General features: G+C 39.2%; 1 protein-coding gene across 3 annotated transcripts in view; it reads right to left on the reverse strand.

The window, feature by feature from the left end:
* Positions 1–20,903, reverse strand: part of grid2 (glutamate receptor, ionotropic, delta 2) — a 473,172-nt gene that overhangs the window by 123,135 nt on the left and 329,134 nt on the right. For all 3 annotated transcript variants that reach the window (XM_069178067.1, XM_069178068.1, XM_069178069.1), the window contains exons 7-8: positions 19,836–19,997; positions 14,949–15,068 (exon numbers count right to left, since the gene is read on the reverse strand). In XM_069178067.1, coding sequence (XP_069034168.1) covers positions 14,949–15,068; positions 19,836–19,997 — 282 coding nt within the window. The remainder of the gene's footprint in view (positions 1–14,948; positions 15,069–19,835; positions 19,998–20,903) is intronic.

The following is a 20,903-nucleotide window of genomic DNA, read 5'->3' on the forward strand; positions in this document are numbered from 1 at the left end:
GCTTTTTGTCGGTGTAGCCAACCTCTAGCAGCACTCGGTGGTATTGCAGTTTAAGGCACTTCTGCATTGGCGTCATTTTTCAGACCTGGAAGCTACGTCCACTTTTATATACACACACACATGCACCGAGGGATATGGGCAAGATCAGGGGACAGTCAAAAACAAAACTAAAACTAGGTTAAAGTCACTGGCAACAGTACCTAAAACATCATAAAGCAGCCGAAAGAGGATAAAGTTGAAGTAATGAGGTATAGAATGGTAGATCCACTTTTTCCACATCAATGCAGACTTACAATTAAATTCAGATCACATATTGCTCTTCTCTTTGTTCTTGCCTATTCCCCGCCCATGGCTTTTCCCCAGAAAAACTGATATATATTTTCAGATGCCCTGTCAAGTGAAGGGCAACTTAAATCCATTCAGAATGTCAAATGTGGAAGCAGTTTCAGATTTGATATGGGTGCCTTTAAATTATAAGAAAAACAGCAACTGTAGAAGGGCTGTCGATAGTGGATTCCAGTCCACACTGACAGAGGAAGCATCATTGTTTGATCCACTGAGCTGTTTAGGACCAATTTATGGAATGCATTTAGAATGTGTAGTCTACACAAAAATGAATGTGACCTCCTGATGACACATCACATTGACAAAACGTTAAGGAAAAGCTCTTAAAGCAACAAAGGTATACCCTCCTTTGGTTTTTCATACACATTTCCCACTTCACTTTTGTGTTTTAAAAAAACGAGTAATTGATCACTTTTTATACTTTGTTTGACCACAGAAAGATGTACAGTTCATATTCATAAACTCAAATGTGACATCCAATGTTATAATCACTATCCACTGGGCAGTTCCAAAGTTAAGCAACCCTGTCCTGTAGAAATTACATTTAAGGACTAGTGATTTGTTTTTGCCAAATATGTTTTGCTTCAAGTCTCTTTCAATCTTTTTTGTCATATTTCATCAAGTTTTAACTGCTACGGACAGGATATTGGATATTGTGAGGAAAGTGAAACAAATACATTGTCTGTTGATGTTTTAATGTAGATTTAGTGTGAGCGATTTCAGACTCGGCATGTGTCGAGATGTCCAAAATTCGTAGTTTATAAACACAATATCAAGTAGAAAAGGGTTGGTTTTACGTATCCTGCTCAAGGTCATCCCAGTAGATGTTAAGAGGGCCTTTAAGTGTTATCTTTACACGTGTCCTTCAAAGCTAGCATTAAGCGAAGGGAGGCTGCCAGCAAGGAAGAGCAGAGAGTTAAATGGGGTAGACAACAGCTGTACTCAATAGAGAAGATAGGTAAACACGCACAAGGAGAGCGGAGTTAATCTTCTAGCGAGTTAGCTTTGGTGGCGACATAGGGAGTAAAGAGGGAGTTAAGCAACTTCATATGGAGGAGAACAGTGTCAGTGTTTGTGCACAGTAAGCTTGTATGTGTGTATGGACTGTTTGCTTATGCTGTTGTGTACACAGGACATCCGTGTGCTATGTTCATGAGTGTATTTTCTGCCTATAAGGTTCATGTGTGTCTGTGCCTATGTAAATATCTTACATGTTAATGCATAAATGGCGTGTGGGTGAGTGGGTGTTCACACGCTTGTGTATTTCTGATCCACAGAGGCATGCAGTGCTAGGCACACTGTGGCTGCTGTAATCCGAGGTTTACACGCTGTAATGCTGCTGAAAGCCTGCAGACCTAGCTGGCAGAGAAAAAGACAGGGAGAGCAAAAGAGAGAAAGAAGGAGGGACATTATAGAAAAGAAAAGAAAAAATAGAAGGGAAATCACAAGGGATAAGACTTCAACTGATAAATGGAGGAAGAAAAGTGTAAATGGTAAAAGGAGAAAGAGAGGGACAGAAAAATGAGATGTATAGTAAAACGTGATATATGCAGCAAAACACGTTTAAAAAAAGGTAGCAAGAAGGTGTTTGGCAGGAAGAGAGCGAGTGTGAAACTGGACAAACACCATCTATTTCAGTAGTATTAATAATATTTTTTGGTCAGGGCAAAGAATGGTTTCAAAATGACAAAGAAAAAGAAAATGAGAATCATTGTCTGGGCTCTTCACTTAAACTCTTTTTTTTAGTCAAGTTCTTAACTATATTTAATTTTGGACTTTTTCCAACATCATTTTCATAGACTTTATCTGTTGCGTGCCATGGCTACATTACTGTGCTTTCCATTACATTTAAACGATCACTAACAGCAACAGTATAAGTTCAACAGTTTCAATTATTAATGTCAATGCATTTCTTTGGTGTGTGTGTGTATGGTTTAACCAGAGAAGGACCAATTAATATTTAATTGTGACCTTTTCTTCTACGTTTTCTTCCCAGATATTTGTCCTGCATATTGATTGAGGTTGGCTCCAAGAACTACCTTTAGATCCTTTTCTTCCCGCACTCTAATATCTCATACTTTAACATTTCTACACTGGACTCCTCTGCTCTATCAGCCCCTGACTCTACGTGATCTTTTTTCTTTTGATGTGACCACTCACGCAATATTATACTGTCATTTGAGGGACACTTTTTACCAAAGTAACTTAATATTTTCCCATACATATACAACAGGAACATGAGTTCGATAACAGTAATTAAATAAAAAGGAACTAATGGTGATTGGATCATTCATATTTTGGATATCTTGGCTTAGTAATCAGTAATGATAAGTAATCACAATAATAGTTTGAGGTGCCAAAATGTGTCTTCTTAACATTACCTAACATTAAGTATCTAACATTAAGTATACATGCCTTTTGTATCTGTGGAGCGCTTACAAGGTGATAATCATATGTCTGTGTTCTCAAAGACCTCATTTCATCATTCACACAGTCAGACTGGCATTTTAAAATTTCTCCAATTAAGAGAGCTTTTCGAAAAGCCAATTTTCAGGATTAGAAAATGCTGACTTGTGAATGGCAGGCTAAATAGAGAACAGGATATAAGGAAGTGTTTACAAATGTATTTGACATGAATATTTTGACATGGTCTGAGGCAGAAGACTTAAAATACAGATAGGCAGACCGGAAGAATAGCATGGATAGCCCAACCTTAATATATGTCAGTGAGCTTATGTCCTGAAAGGACCTATTGCTAAACCAGACAATGCAGAAAAAGAGGCAGACTGTGGTAGAGAATGAGATGAGATGAGATGAGATGAGATGAGATGAGATGAGATGAGATGAGATGAGATGAGATGAGATGAGATGAGATGAGATGAGATGAGATGAGATGAGATGAGATGAGATGAGGAGAGGAGAGGAGAGGAGAGGAGAGGAGAGGAGAGGAGAGGAGAGGAAATGAAATGAGAGAGAAAGGTGTGACAAGAGCTGGAGGAAGAGGGAGGGAATGCATATCTGCCCTCCCTCCTTCCCCCCACTGTAATCATTTTAGTAAGTGTAACCATACACAAACAGACAGACAGACAGACAGAGAGCGAGAGAGAGACACACACACACACACACACACACACACACACACACACACACACACACACACACACACACACACACACACACACACACACACACACACACATCTACTCGAGGCATGTGGTGATTCACTTGCAGATTATCCCATGATATGATTGTTTGGTATTCAGTCCTCTGGTGGACTGAGACACAGACTGAGAAAGACTGTGATGTGTGTGATGTGTGTGTGTGTGTGTGTGTGTGTGTGTGTGTGTGTGTGTGTGTGTGTGTGTGTGTGTGTGTGTGCGTTCATGTTTGCCAGGGAATGACTCCAGAGGCAGCAAATAAATGAAGTGATAAAAGATAAAGAGAAATGAATTTCTGTATTCTTAAAGTTGAACACAGAAAGATAAAACCACATTTAAGAGAAATTATGAAAACTGGTTTATATCCTTGGGTACATATTCACAGGTCTAAGGGGTTTGTTTCAGGGACATGGGGTTTCAGCAACTGACTGGAGCAACAACATAGTTGGATTAGTAAGTGTCATAGAGACTTGATAAAATCCCAGCAGAGACTGAGCAGAAGGCAAGGGAAACTATCAAGGACAGGAACTTGTGGTTTAAGACACGACATACTTATCCAGTTCTACACTCCTTTGTGTCAGGACAAGCTGCAGCTTTAATGATTAGATGAATGGTGTGGGGTGATGGTGCCCCTGCCGAATGTCGTGGACCATATGGGTGGGTAAATGAAAATACTGTTTACTTACTGAGATTTTCTTGATAAAGTCGGTCTTGGACAGTTAACTGCTGCCTGGGGAAATCTTATTATGGGAAGTGTATTTGTGATGAAAAAAAGCGTCATTTTCAAAATGAGGTCTTAGTAATTATAAGGGGAATAATTGGCTGGTGTTTTTAATAGCTTTAGGCCAATATTTACTGATTACTCAGTGGAAGAGTGAAGAGGCCATGATCGGCCTCTAGAGACAGGATTATACCTATGAAGTGAAGTCATCCAGCTACTCTTCTATAACCCTCTCTTAAGTGTGTTTGATTGTCTTTGAGTTTATGTCTACTCTTTAGAGAGTAATGACCGACTGCATTTTATATCATATTTTTACTTTGGGAATTTGGGAAATGATTTGAAATAAATAAACTGTTTGCACAATAGGGATTATTTCAAATCCACTGTCCTCTACAGACCTCATGGACAAAACTACAGTGGAAAAGCAGGTGTTTTTTGGAGTGAGACGAGAGGGTGACTATGGTCATACAGGGTTCTAGTTTTAGACAGGAAGAAGGTGTCTGGTAATATAATGTAGTTAAGGACAGGATGTTGAAGCAGGGACCATGTAAGACTGCTGTGCTGATACGTTCCATCAATTCACAGAACTCCTTCATCAGTTGCTGCTTCTGCTTCTGCTGCTGCTATTGGTAATATTTGTCAGAAAGCCAGCATGGATTTAACTTGAAGAAAATGTGGAAAGTTTAAGGGAAATTTGCCAATGTCATGGTGAAGTAAGGTATTTTTAGGTAATGGCATGGACTCACCAAGATGTCTGTCCAGTTTGCCATAGATTATCATCACACATCTCAGTTTCTAGTGGTGCCTTGTTATTACTTGTCTACATTGTCTGTTGTTGATCAGATTAAGGCTGCAGTTAATTGGTATGATTAAATGATTGCACAATCATTTATATTTTATTTGACTTAACTGTATTTCTACCTACATTTTATATCGTCCACCAGTGTGTCTGCTTCTCCTTCTCTTTTGTATTCTTTATTTGGAGTGCAATTTAAATTTATCTAGCTAGTTTTGCCCCTGACTGAGTTTTAGCGTTGTTGTGTCCTTTCACGTAGAGAAACTAGATATTCTAAAACATACACTTTATTTTTCATTTTTTTCCTTGCAAGAGAAACAGTAAAACATGATGTTCTGTCACATATTTACTCACTGTTCTTCCATATATCAACTTTATGATTCACCTCACTTCAACCCGTTCTTGTTCTGCAATCTATTACCAATCTCTGCCCCTGAAGTGCTCCTCTCCTGCCTCAAAGTTTTGGCTGAGGTCCCTCACCCTCTGCTGTCTCATGGCCAGTGTCCCTGATTCTCAAAGCCGTATGGTAAACACAAGAACACAACCTTGTGTCAGAAACAACTGCTCTCTCACTTTTATTTCTTTAACACTGATCCGTCAGTCATTCTAAGCTGCCACCTTAGTAGGGCTATGTTTACAACCAGGTCACAGGCAATTAGGCCTCCCCCTTATCTCTCCTTCACATCCCTGCACCCTGTCAATCAATTTATCCATCCAGTAATCCATTCATGCCCTCCATAGCAAAAATTAACCCAACGACTGACAACCCAAGTCATTTCCCCATTTCTTTTTATCCACTTCTGTCCATCCATCACTCTCCGTCTGTACTCATCCATCCATCCATCTCTCTGACTTAAACAAAAAACATTAGCTTAAGAGCTCAAACAGGGCTGCCTCTTGTTTTTCTTCTCCCTCCCTCTATCCATCCTGCTGTCCGCCCACTATTTGGCACAGCACTCAGACCAGCATCCCTAACACTTCTCTGAACCTTTATTCGTTCATCCACCCAGACACATTGGTCTAACTTTTCTTCCCCTACTATAAACCAAAGCAGTGTTCTATTACTGACATGAGATCTAAGACACAGAGAGATTTGACGGTGATCTATGCCATATACATGGGGTCTGGATTGGTCTAAAAGAATGATGAGGAACTTATCAAAGAAAGAAATGAATAAAACATAAATTGTAAACAAACAAATTATAGTACAGTAATTATATGTGTAGATGTTTTAGGTGTTTTCATGTACACATCAATTTTAGAACTGTGTGGTACACTCAAATAGGGTTTAAAAATGTACTGTTTGTGTCAAAACACAGACATGGACATCTCATAGTTCACTGCAGCACACTGGTGGAGAAAATCTAGAGGGGGTTGGTGAAGGGGGCTGGCATCAGAGATTCATAATGCTAATTTATTTCAGCACTACGCTGTATGTTTTTCTTTTCAGGCACAGAGTTTATACAGGCAATCGTGCCTGCAGTATTCCAGAAATAGGTATGGTGCAGAATGATGTTTTTTTTTTAATTTTTTTTTTATAGTGCACATAGCACTGCTATTCTTTCATTCTGTCTTTGGTGCTTGCTTTCTTTCTATTAGATTATAGGAGCTTTCAGTACATCGACTTCAGAATTCTTTAAATGAGAATACACAGCTGAACCTTTGTATATGCAGCCACCTACCAGTCTTTTCTTAAAAATCAATCTGCTTATGCTCAATTTCCTTATGTCACTGCACCCGACATGAGACGGGATTGACAGTGGAGTATCTGGGGAATAAAACTTCTCCTGGCTTGTCTCAGAACATAGAGAAGCAGACGGGCTGCTGCCGGGCCAGTCTTTGGTGTTACCCATACTGTTTACACAACGGATGTTTTTGTTTGGCACCACAATGAATTTCCCATTGGGGCTTGTGTGACAGCAGGTAATAGTTAAAAATGCTGTCTCCCATCCCTCTGCATTTTCATAGTCGTTTGCTCCACTTATCTGCTTCTCTTAGTTTGTCTACCCCACTTCCCCCCTCTGCCTCTCTCACACATATACATGGGCACACAGAGCAAATACTCACATGCGCCTCTACACTTAAGCTGATTCAAAGACACCAGAGGCAGTTCGTCTGCTTCAATTAGTGTCCAGTGTCCAGTGTGTTGTTGTCACCCAGAATATATATTGCTGGTCAGTGCATGTGTGTCCATTCACGATTGACACGACCTTCCAGCTAAAACAAATCGCTGACATCAATCAGGTCACAGAGGAAGCTTGCAAATACTCAAGTATTCATGAGTTCACAAGGGTAAAAGCCATTATCACAAAAGTTGAAATTTAAAAAAAAAAAAAAAATCTATTTAGTGCTCCTGTCTTAGCCACACTTTAGAAAAGGGCAGGATAAAAGATAAGACTGAGAACTAAAGCCTTAAATGAATACTTAAACATTTAGGGAAACATGTTTGTTTGCCGCCTGACTGGGAGGTAAAGAAGATCAATATCCGTTTAATCTCTTTGAGTTCAGCAGCAAGGTTAGCCCACGACAACAGAGGAGGAAACTGCTCATTTTAGTCAAAATAGACACTACCAATACATCCAAGCACCACCTGGGTTTGTTCAGACATTTTACAGCATGCAAAGCTGGTCACTTCAGAACAACACTAATCAGACTGTGAATAATATTATTGGGTATGGCTGCTATTATCCCAATGGGTAAGCTAACGCCTTGTTGAAATACAATGTCTTGTTCTGTTCATCTACATGTATTAATGCACATCCTCATAGAGGCAACTTTGACAGAATGGGACAAACAGTTCTTCTACACTTCTACTGTTTGTGTTAAGGCTGCTCATGCCTTAAATATATAAATTCCAACAAGTTTTTCAACCTAGGCAACCATTTAGGCCCCACTAAACTATTGCTCACAGCTTCGGTTTTCTTGGCTGTGATTACAGTCTAGAAACCCTCTTCGCATTAACGTTTACCAGCCACTCTCAAGGGGGGACTAATCAAGCTAAGTGCGATGATGTCACACTCAAGTTTGTTTTTATAAATGTAATTGTAGCAGAGGTCGAGTTTCAGCGCTTATGGAGGTCGATGCCTATTGGTTAAAGGTTGATATGCGAGTTATACAATTAACTCAAGGTCTATGCCCATTAAAATGCAACTACTGTATGTGATTCACTACGGAGAGTGGCAAGACGGTCCAACAGATAGCAGGCTATCCCCGTATAGGTCTAGACACGAAATGACATGGTTAGGGTTAGGAAAAGATAATTTTTTGAGTAAAAATGTTATGGTTGTGCAACCTCCGTCACCATGACAACAGTAAATGCAGTTTGAACAAAACATCCCAACATATGGTTGGAAACAGAAAGGGAACAGCGGTCTCCTGCACCCAAGTCTCCTGTTATGTGAACCCCCCCACCCCCCTATAATTATTCCACTATAATAAATATCACATATTCTACCATTTTCGAGAAATTCCAACTTCTTTGAATGCTGTATAACTTTGGATGGCCCATCGATACAAGTGTTTCACCTTAAATAAATAAATGTTCCCAAAACATAATCAAGTTAACACAGTGTTTGCTCTTTCCTTCAAAATTAAACATTTTTCAATATCCAGTTTCTGCCCTTCCACGCAACATGGTGGCATCGGCATAGACCTCACATAAAATGCAAGGACAATATACAAGCAAAGAAAAGAAAATTACATACACGCACAGGCACGCACACACATAGAGCCCTATCAAGTGAAGATGACCGGGAAGGAAAGAAGTGGAGGGGAAAGAACCTGTGAAGCAGGACAAATCAATGACGTCCTCTCTTCACTCCCCCTCTCCATCTCTCCGCTCCTCAGTCCTTCCTTCCTGGTTCTTTTCACTTCCCCATTTGCCTATCAGCCATGCATCTTTTACTGCTTCTCGCTGTCTTCCACTTTCCGCCCTCTCTGTCCTCTCGGCAATCTCCCACCTGGCCTGGAGGTGGGAGAGGCATACTGAATAAAGATTCATGCAAATCTACCTAACAGGACGGAAAATAGGGGGGAAATAGGGATCTTTGTCCCTTGGAGCAAAGATCACTAGCTTTCCACCCTTGAATCTGTTTATGTTTCTATGCAGATTTGCTTCTATCTCCCTATGATTTATTTATTTTACTTAACATCCTCTCTAAATTACGATCTGTGTATCATTTTTCTAACTCACACAATGCCCATCTCTCTAGCTGCCTTCGTCTCTATGTGACTCATCCAGTACTTTTTTCTTTAACCTCCTTCTCTTCATCACTCTATTTATCTCACCCTGTAGGACTTTTTTACATAATTGTAACAATCAGTTCCAGTGGTGCTGCCCCACATCTAACCTTCTTAAAATAGAGCTTGCTAACTTGCCCTTTAGAGCTGCATCCTCACTATTTTGTTTCATGACAGGAGGTTGTGTGTGAGGCTGCTGTATATCTAATCTAAATTTATTTAACACCTTATAATGCCTATGTCCTTGTTATCAGCCATAGCATATTTGATATGATCAAGAAACTTGATCTGGCCTTTAAGTCTTACTGTTTTATCTCTGAGTAAAGCTTAATGGTGCCTATTTTGAAACAGTGGTATATGTACAACTGTTACAACTGTTAAACAGCTTAACTAAAATCATGACCTCTAAAACATCTTACGATTTTGTGTTTGCATTGTATCTAATTTGGGCTTAAATTTGGATTCTATCAATTTGTCATTATGGTCTTGACTTAAATAACTAAACAAATGTTGGATAGACCGCCATACAATTTTAAGAGATTATTGTATCCACAGGATACATTAATGTCTCTAGGTAACATGGGTGTCTTTTCAAAACATTCAGAGTGCTCAGAGGATGAATGTATTGACCCCCTGACTTTACATATAGAAACACCAGCAGGTCAAAAGTTTCCAGAACAATATCCCAACATCTACTAAAAGGGTGTGCACAAAACTTTGCACAGACATCCATGGTTTTCTGAAGATGTATCCGAATGACACCAGTTTAAATTTAAAGTCATGGTTTTGAGTTATATGTCCTGACACATTGTTACTTTGATACACTGATAATTTGAATGAGGCATTAAAAATTGGTACAGACATTCATCTCTTCCTCAGGAAGAACTGCATCTTGTGTTCCTTGCTAATTAGCATGCGCTATCATGCGCTAACACAGTAATCACTATAACTACAAGCATTTTCTTTTATGGTGGTAAAAATGGTGACACTTACAGACTCACAGAGCCACTAGCATACTGATGTATTGTTCTGCTAAGGAATGACAAAGCAACTATAGTTTGGGCTCCCAGTCCAATCTCAGACACATTGGATTTCAGCAGCTGATATCTGGATGAGTCGTGGTGGAATACTGAAGTGTGAACAGTAACATCTGAACAGAGACCAGCAACAGGATATTAGTCTGTAAGTCAATAACAGGTAAGCTTTGAGAAGACACAAAACATAGCAGTCAGTTGCTGTTTGCATGTCTTAGGACACTGTGCTGTGCCAGAGTAAGACCAGATATCTTCTCTATTAAAAGTAAATAAATAAATAGAATAAAAACAAACATTCAAAGGCAATTTATTAAGTCTATTCTGCTCTTTTCAAAGTTTGTACAGATATAAAATTGTCCCCAAGGACTACGGTGTCAAAGAAAAGCTTATTCAAAATAAAAGTCAAATTCTTCAGTGACACAAAAATAAAAGAAGAATGAAAGATATACTTTTTCAAAAAAGTAGTTGTGTACAATAAATTCAGTGGAGCTAAAACAAGTTAAATGAAAGATTTATCTAAGAAAGGTGGTTACAAGAATGAATTATTATAATACCCACAAGAAGACAAACTAAAGAGAAGCCTGATTCCGACTCAGGTTTTGATTTTGCACGATAATAGTACAGTGAGGAAGGCTTCTGAGGCCCCACGACTCTGTGCAGGTCATTAACATAATTCACCACGTATGTGGGGTGAGACTGGAGATGATAATTAAAGGAGACCTTAATTTAAGAACACTGCAGTTTGCAGGGCATTGATTCATATAAAGACGGAGAATATTCCTGTGTCTCCTCCAAAAGATGGAGAATATGTGCTGATGTATGAGAGCAAGGAGAGCATGAGTATGTGTGACAAAGTAACAGTGTAATGATTGTGACTCCATTATGACCTGGGCTGCTGTTTGTATCTCCTGTATGGAATCTATAACTACCAGGTCATCTATCTCCTTTCAAGCTGTCGCTTGCTTTTGTGCTTGTTTTATTCACTCTTTACACACACCCCTCCACACACACACACACGCACGCACACGCACACACGCACGCACACACACACACACACACACACACACACACACACACACACACACACACACACACACACACACACACACACACACACACACACACCTTTTATCTCCTCAGTAAGCCACAACCCTTTTTTATTGAGCTTGTTTTGAAGTATTTGATGCGGTTTTTCCTCTCTGAAGTCATTTAAGATGTCGCTGATAGCTAACGGAGCAATTACACGTGGCAGACTTGTCGTCTCTATGTACGATATCAGTGGACCCTGGCATGCCTGTGGATGTATAGATAGAGAGAGATATAGGCTCCCATGTATAGCCACTGAGGCTAATGGAGCAGACAGCCAATTCTACCACAGTGTAGTGGTAATAATTATGACTGATTTCAGGTGGCTGCTATTATCATTATCGCTAGACAACTGTATGCATATGTGTGAAGTATGATGGGGGTAAATGGCATGACATGGGATTGGGGATTGAAAAAGGGTGAAAGGAGATTAAGGAGCAGTGAAAGATTTAAAAATGACAGGCAGGACAAATTAATGGAAAATAAAATGAAGAAGGAAGGGAGTTGTAGAGAAGAGAAGAGGTCCTTGGAAGAATACATACATAGACGCAAAAAAAGCTTGAATGTGTGCCTTTCATTAATGAGATTCTCATCGGGATAGGAAAATAAACTCAGGTTAAGTGGTATTCTCACTAGAATGTAGTGTTAATACCATAATTAGGACAGTATGCATTTACCACCATCAGGCTCATACACATTCACTTTATATATCACTGTCCCAGTACAACTGCAATGTAGATTGGTTATTTGGGGACTGTTGTCCATAATTCAGACATCTTTAATGGAGAATGGTGCTTGGGTACAAGAAAAAATACATTTGACTTCATATGGTATGAAGCTTAATGTACATGGTCTGCAGATGAGGTCGGCAGAGAAAGAGAGAGCGCTACTGACTTACTGTATACATTATTAAGATAAATAACTAATGTTACTTTCATTTGGCTCAAGAGTTAAACATGTGTTGTTTTTTTTCTTTCTTGAAAAGGTCATTGTCTGGTGAAACCTCAGTGTTCACAAGTAGGGAAACACACAATTAAGACAGACTGAAGGCTAAATAATTGAACAAAAGTTGCTAAGAATCAAATATTTATCAGGTCAGCCTTCTGTCATGTGACCATGGGGAATGTTAAATGCATGTCAACATTGAAATGTTGCAATACTGAAAAGAAGAGTTAAATTAAGGTATATTCCTACATGATAAAGATAAAATGGACTCTGCTAAAACAATCAACCATTTTTTTGTATTTGACTGAAATGCAACTTTGTCAACAGTCTGTAAAGTTCCTTCATTTGATGGTTGTTGTTATTTTTGACTGCGGTCTTTCATCTGCAGTTTTGAACACAGCAGTTATACCAAAGACTACTATATTTTCAAAAATAATAAACGTTATAACAATATATTTGACTTAAGCCGATTATTCATAGCTTAGGTCACATTAGTTTATGTTTTTTCAGTTTTTTATCAAATTACTGCAGAATTCCTGGATACGTTCAGGTCTTAGTACAAAGAAAGTACCATGACCAAACAGGACTTTGATATATGGATGCATAAGTAGACACCTTCATTGCACAGTGGTTATTCTCACAGTATAAGTCACGAATGATTAAAGAATTAAGTTTTGTCCCTCAAGCAATCGTTACATAAGGGAAACCATTACCCTTGGGTAAGACATGGTTACTTTTTATAATTATGAATTGACACTGAGCTCTTTATTCACTTCTAACCTAAGTTTATAATGCAGAGGAGAGAAATGATTTGTTCTGTAAAACATGTCTTGTCCTTCCCTATTACAATGGCACTGAGATGATATTATACTTAAAGCCAAGCTTTCTGTATACTAACAGATACGTTTGGGAAATACAGGTAATGCAATGATTATTTCACTTATTTTCTACTGCTGTCTTAAGGTTTTAATTTCTTTTTAGCTTTTCCACTGCACACATTTATAACACCGGCTGTGTCAGGTAGGTATTTTCTCTGGCTTTTTCAAGTGGTGGAGTGGTCAGTGGCTGTTTAATTTCAGTAACCTTTCCTCCAGCCTGACACACAACTGCCAAGCTGTCATTGAGGGTTAGATGCTCGGTATGAACACCATTTAAGAGGTGGCCACACAATTTGGAAAGGCCAGTTCAGCTACATGAAAAACTTACAATACTGGCACTGTAAGAGGAATAACAGCCTCGCTTTAGTCATTTTATGCCATGTGTGAATTTAATTGAATCCCAATGATAGACCAACAAATGTTCAGAGTATTAAGGGAGACTGTGGCAGGAATATTGTATAACAAGTGCTTTAATTCCCTCAGAAGTAATTATGCTCTCTGATTAGGGAATTGTGTCTTAATGTAATTATGCTGTTCTTTAAAGATTAATTTTGTCTGTGATGGCATGCTGCGTTATGTTAGTGTCCCACCACATTATCCATAATCACAGCTCTCTGTTATCTATAAAGAAATACCTCTGGTGTGGAGGACAGCCACACTGTGTATATGTGTTCGAGGTGGTCTTGTTTTTGTGTGCTGCCTTTTGTGTAAGTGTGTAGTACCGAAGTGCATATACTGAACCTGCACAAACAGAGGCCTCTCTGTCCAATACAAACTTATGAAGATTATGCTTTGAAAGTGTGAGTCTCCTACCCCACACGTATAATCAATAAAAGTCAGTCATTCCTATTAGAAAGCTCTTTTTCTATCTGAGCCCATTAAAATGTTAAAAAAACGTAAAAGAGTGAGAACAAATGAGTCTATAATTTTCTTATTCAAAGATACCCTGATATATTTCAAGGCAGCATGCCTTGGAGCTTTTAGTATGCCATGCTGTTTAAGTATAATAATAGAGGCACACAAATTCTAATCTTACATATTATATTTACATGACGTAAAGCATTTATATCCTAGATTTTTATTTATGGCATTAGTTGCTGAGTATACAGTACTTTTACAAACTCCAGACAAACACAGAGCAAGAAAACGCATGCATGCATATGCACACACACTCACATAGTCACTGAGACAGTCTTATGAATATGTGTATGCGTGGCTATGAAGGGAAGGTATGTTTTTGACGAGGCATGTTAAAATTCATTACACATGTATCATTACCAAATACCACTTGAAAATGCTTCTAATTAATCCAATTAACACAAAGCTTTATTGAATGGGAGGTGAGTTGCTTAGCTGATGCTGTATCTGACTGGTGCACAAAAAACATTAGAAAATGAACAAGCAGCCAGATACAGGAAAACAAAGAACATACAGAAGCATCAACTGCTTCTTTGTATTTCTTCTATTTGAATTATTTATGGTTCAGACTTTTAAAAACCCGACATATAAAAATCCAGATATAAACAAAGAAAAATTGCACATCTGTTCTCTGTTATACAGGGGTAACAAGGACAAGGAAATAATTACCTGAATAAATATGGGATGAAATAATGAAGAGAGCAGGTGCAGTGAAATTCCCTGGTAAATCCAGGACTTACGTAAATCCCCTCTGTGCATTTGTGAAGAAATTATTCCCCCTTCACCCACAATAGTGCACCACACAAGGGTTGTGATTAAATTACTTACCCTACTGACTCCTCGTCCCCTGTCTTCTCCATAATTTGTTCCCAGGATTTCAAAGAAGATATTGGGGTTACTGCCGTTGTCAGTGAACTCCAAGAAACTGGTGAGGCCGCTCACTCCAAACTGCAAGGACAAAATTAAATGTTTTTGTATCATTTGTGTCTATTTTAACATTATTGTTTGGTAAACGTTGTCTTTAAACCTTGCTAAAGAGTAATTGTCATCATTATGTCAATTCTCTTCAGCAATGCAATGTGTAAAACTCTGGCATTAATCAGCTTCCCAACTTTTATGAAAAGCTTAGATCACTTTAATAAGTACAGGTACTGAATAGGCGAAATGGATTTGTTGTAACACTACAATGTATGTGATTTAGTGTGTGTGCACATATCTGTAAGTTTCTGTGTCAAGAAAAAACAACATATAATATTGTTGCAGCGATGTTGTTACAAACTGAGCAGCCAAGTCAGTTCTGCTCCAAGACATACACTGCACTGTGTGGTAAGTTACCTTCACTCTCAAGAAAAATAAAAATAAATAAAATATTGACAAATAAATATATATACATTTTGCCTGCCACTGTGGCTGCTTTGGGAAAAGTGTAGGTATATGGTCTGGGTTAAAATAATGAGTTGAACTGTGTTGTGCATTCAAATTATTCTTTCCTTATACAACCATTGTTGTTATGGCAACAATAAAAGTGATTCAAAAACTTTCCCGACTTGTGGTTTGAAACAGGTAGTAAACACTGGTCTCCGACACCTATGTCCGCTATAGTATTGAATCAAAAGTTAAGCCTAAACTTTTAACTGGCCTCATGGACCCAGCCTGAGGAGCTTGGTCTGGAGCTGGATATATAGCAAGCAATCATATGTAGTCTGCCAAACACAACGCACACTGCAGGCTTTGGAGATTAATGTAACAGCAGTTTCACCTGCTACATTTTATTCCCTATCTGACGTTGTCAATGAACACCAAACAACAACAACATCAATAGAGCTCCTCATCAACAGCTGCAAATTAGTATTTAGCATTAGCATAATGGCCCCACATACCAAAACACTGATTAAACACACAGGCACACAAAGTAAAGAACACTGCTGATACACTGTAAAATGAAACTGATGCCAGGCTGTTGAACTCAACTATATTACTGCTTAGGCTCTTTAACACAGCACTGTTAAGACAGTCATCAGTGTTGGTTTATCAGCCAGTGCTGGCTGATGAAAGTGTTGCCAAACCCCAGCCTGATCTCAAGGTGAAATGCAGAGATAGATATAAAAGCCATTGCAGTGTATTTATTATTGTCTGACACTATTCCTAAATTCGCTTTTCACTTGGCTTCATCATTCAGTCAAACTGCCATGCCTGGAGTAGTTTTTTTTTTTTTTTATTGATATCGAAACAGACGGCATTGATCCAATTGGATTTAACAGTGATGCAAGTGTTGCCAAACCTGAGCCTAAACTCAAGGTGAAATGCAGAGATTCCTTAAATCACAGCTGCAGGATGAAATCCTCCATCTGTCAAAAGTCAACTGTGCAGGAACTAAATAAAGTTTGCTGATTGATGCATGTCTTTTTTTTTTTTAAAGGTATGCAGTTCTTTGAATACATGATCACTTGGGTCGTGAAGTCTACTGAGCTTAGAACTCAGAAACTTTTAGTCAAAGTAATGAAAAAAAAATTGGATTTCCATGAACAATACAAAAATGGTATTATTTACAGCCTCCTCCTTGTCATTCTTTATCATTGGAGGGGATTTCAGTTATACCAAATGATTGCATGTATGAATGTAGTTTTTACTGTACTGTTTCAAATGGATTGCCAAGGAACAACAGTGCCTCGTCTCTCAAAAATCCATTTAATGAGCACTATATCTTGAAATGCAAATACATGCTCCCACAATGAAAAGTAAGATATATATGATTTCCCACTGCTAAAAGATACACAAGACAGATATATCAATAGGAAAAAATATAACATTTTACTTGCACACTATAGTTGGGTTAGGCTATGGGCATACACTTTTGCTTTTAACTGTAGTAATTAAGCCTCACCTCCAAACTCACACAAACATGTTTTCTTCTGTGTCATTTTTGCCACATGTACTTGAGAAATGAAGTATTAATAAGCTCTTTTTAAAACAGGCATGTACCTACAAGTATCACAATGAGTAGAGCACCATGGGAGACTGATGAAATAAATGCACGGGCAAAAAACATATCAGAGTGGGGTGACTTTGAGTCATTGAAATCAACATTTCAAATAATTCAGGTAAGGGAAGGATTTCATTGTCTGTTTTATATTTTATTCTAATTGAATCAATAACTAACACTGTTTCTTTTAGTTTTCAGAACAACTCATCATCACATACAGTGCCTCTGTGCACCATGAGTAAGTAAGTTACTTGGTTCAGAATTAACCTGTTCTAATTATTTTTTGATCAAAACTATGTTGAGGAGCACAATATATGAACCTTTGAGATGAATGATACAAATACGCAAAGTTTTCATCTGATGTGGTTTTTGTCACTCTTTCCTTTTGGAGGGATTTACTGAGAATCCAGCAGCAACTAAGCCTTCAAGTTTGAATACAACTATGGGTACACAAACTGATGGTCAAATTATTTTGATTACACTGGCCTCATTTAAGATGAACCAGGCCTACAGACAGCTGCTAACAGAATAAGTGTTTGGTCACTGATTATGTATATTAGTCAGAGAGACTGAATAAATTCCTATATCATAGACTGCATACAATGCATCATAGCTTTAGTCTGTTGTATATGAAGACTGGAATACTGATTTCATTCTTTAAGAGTTTTGCAAATTCTTGTTGTTCTGGGTTTTGTACCCTCATGGTTGAAGTGCACTTATTGTAAGTCGCTTTGGATAAAAGCGTCAGCTAAATGAAATGTAATGTAATGTAAATGTAAAAAACATATGATATGTGGGATCTGAGGATTCTCATGACATCTGTACCCTGTGAAGCACTGACAGTCTAAATACATATCAATACCGGAAGCTATTATCTTGTATTCATTCTTCTGTATTTGGCGATTTATTATTGTTTTGAATTAATGTAGATGGAGAGTGACAGGTGTGGTAAGCTGAGTCATATATAGCAACAAACTGACACGATGCGATTTATATGAGAATGAATGTCAAATGGAAGTTAAACCATGAACAGACATCACATTTCGCTTTTAATTGGCAAGCCTCTTATAATTGAAACAATTGCAGACTGAGTACAAACTGATATCGGGGTCTGATAACATTCTTTGAATCGGATAAGATGTAGTCAGATCTAGATCTGAGTGTTTCTGCGACTTCATTTACAAACTTGACGGCAGCTTTTTATCTCTGCCCCCTGCTGCTGCCGCCTGCTCTCATGTGCATTTTAGGTGAGGCACAGGTAATCTCTATTTGACATCTTTTTCTCTCTCTTTTGTCTGAGGGTATATTTTTCTTGTCTTTTTTTACTATATTAGATAGGTCCATTAGAGACTGACAGCAAATGTGGGAAAAAGAGCAGAAGAAAGACTCGACACTAGTGACTCCTACGTGAGAATATTGTTCATAGACTTTAGTTAAGCTTTCAACACCATCATCCCTCAGCAGTTAATGTGGAAACTAGACCGGCTGGGCCTGAGCTCTTCTCTCTGTAATTGGTTGCTGGACTTTCTCAATGAGAGACCACAAGCAGTCCGGGTTGGCAACAATACGTCGAGACCATCACACTGAGCACGGGGGCTCCCCGAGGATGTGTGCCCAGCCCCCTGCTCTTCACCCTCCTAACTCATGACTGTGCACTGCTCTACAGAACCAATCACATCGTAAAAGTTTGGGGACGACACGACTGTGGTGGGTCTCATCCGCAACAACGATGAGGCAAACTACAAGCATGAGGTGAACCGACTGGCCATGTGGTGCAGGGATAACAATCTCTCCCTCAACGTGACAAAAACAACGGAGACTGTAATAGACTTCAGGAGAACCCTCACCCAACACCCCCCTCGGACCATCACTGGTTCTGCTGTGGAGCAATCGAGCAGCATCAAATTTCTGGGTGTTAACATCACCGAGGATCTCTCCTGGACAAACAACAAAGCCCAGCAGCACCTCTACTTCCTCCGCAAAAAAAGACCACAGGAGCGCCAGCACCCATCGTGTGCTCCTTCTACCGAGGCACCATGGAGAGCATCCTGACCAGCTGCATCACTGTGTGCTACGGGAGCTGCGCTGCCTCCAACCGCGAGACCCTGTAGTGCACTGTGAAGGCAGCTGGTAGAATCATTGGCTCCGCCCTCCCCTCCCTCCTGGACATCTACAACATCCGCCTTACCCGCAAAGCAGTCAGCATCGTGGGAAACTCAACCCATCCCTCACACAGCCTCTTCGGCCTCCTGTCTTTTGGGAGGACGTACCGTAGCCTCCGTGCAGCTCCTCCAGACTGAGGAACAGCTTCGCCCATCAGGCTGTCAAGATGCTGAACTCTCTCCCCTCTCTCCCCTTTGCTCCATAAAGTGTGGTATACACCTATGGTACACCACTCGGCTACTGGGTCACTTAATATACACCATTTTGCATCTACCTGTCTATCTGTAGGCCATTTACTGTGAAACAGATTTAACAAGACTGTGAAATGTGTTTAAGTGGATGTGATGATATACAGCATGCTCCAAGAAATGGGTGTAACACCTTTTGTCAAGTTCTTAAAAACTGAAGAAGCCTGCTTTGTGGAACACCTACTTGTCTATTGCTGTGCCTGCCTGTGTGTGTGCTCAGGTGGATGCACCAGAACAGCCAAGTACGCATTAAACTCGCATACATGTAAGACTTGAGAGTAAAAAAAAAGTGCGTTCATTTCTTCCGAATTGTTATAATACCTTTTTGACAGTATCCAGCATGCTCTTGCCTCCCTGCCACGGTTTGGAGTTCTTTCTGATGCAGCTCAGACTGGCCATGCTGTGCCATTTCCTGTCCTCCAACTTTCGGTGGAATGTATTGGCCAGCAGCAACACAGTATCATAGATGTAGCGGTTGGTGATCTACAGAGAAAGAAAGACAAAAGAAAAGATGAGAAAACACAATGACAGAAGAGGAGCTCTATGAGAGACTTGAATTGTCTGAGACAACTTGTAACAAAAAATGTCACCATTATGAGGTGCAAATCACCAATTTCATGCTTTCAGTTGTTTCAGTTTAGGGAACAGTTACTCTGTGTTTCAGTCACTCTAGTGTTTGGTGGTTATAAAGCTGGGAGAGATGGACAAATACAGAGCAGCAGACATTAGACCGAAGTGGGAGAAATCGACCCAACCTTTTCATGCTGAAATGCTATCAAAGTTAAATGCTTTATTTCCAGACAAATCCATCAGCTTCTTGGATCAAAACATCAAACTTTGCAGCTTCTCTTTCTCTTCTCTATATTCCTGTCTCTCAAAAGTATGACGGATGTTTTCTGCCCCCGCGGTGCACTACATTGGTAATTTCAGCTTAAACGTGGCTTTCTTTTTTCACAAATATACAATTGTACATTTGTGCTCATAAGCACTCATACAAAAAGACACACATGCTCAGAGAACAAAAGCTTTGAGGACGACATTAAATGAAATGTATTGATACGTTTTTGACAGCACAAAGTAAAAAATAGGGAGGAGAGGAGTTTATTCAGTCCGACATCGATCGTTTTGTGATCTACCAAGCCTCTTGTCTCCATGCTAATGAGAATGGAGTAAATAAATTGATTATACAGCCCTGGTCCACACACCTGCACGTGTTTGGTGTCCACTGAGATTAACATATAAAAGAACACAATAACAGTGCAAAAGCCATAATCTCTGTAACAATGCAATTCATTCATTAAAAAGAGATCTGATGGGGATTTTTAGGCAAACCCACACATGCACACGCACGCACACAGAAACACAAACAAACACACATGCACAGTGCTG

The sequence above is a fragment of the Embiotoca jacksoni genome, unplaced genomic scaffold, assembly GCF_022577435.1.
Source record: "Embiotoca jacksoni isolate LCO1_2020_lvr unplaced genomic scaffold, fEmbJac1.0.p SCAF_8, whole genome shotgun sequence".
In the NCBI taxonomy this organism is placed as follows: Eukaryota; Metazoa; Chordata; class Actinopteri; family Embiotocidae; genus Embiotoca; species Embiotoca jacksoni.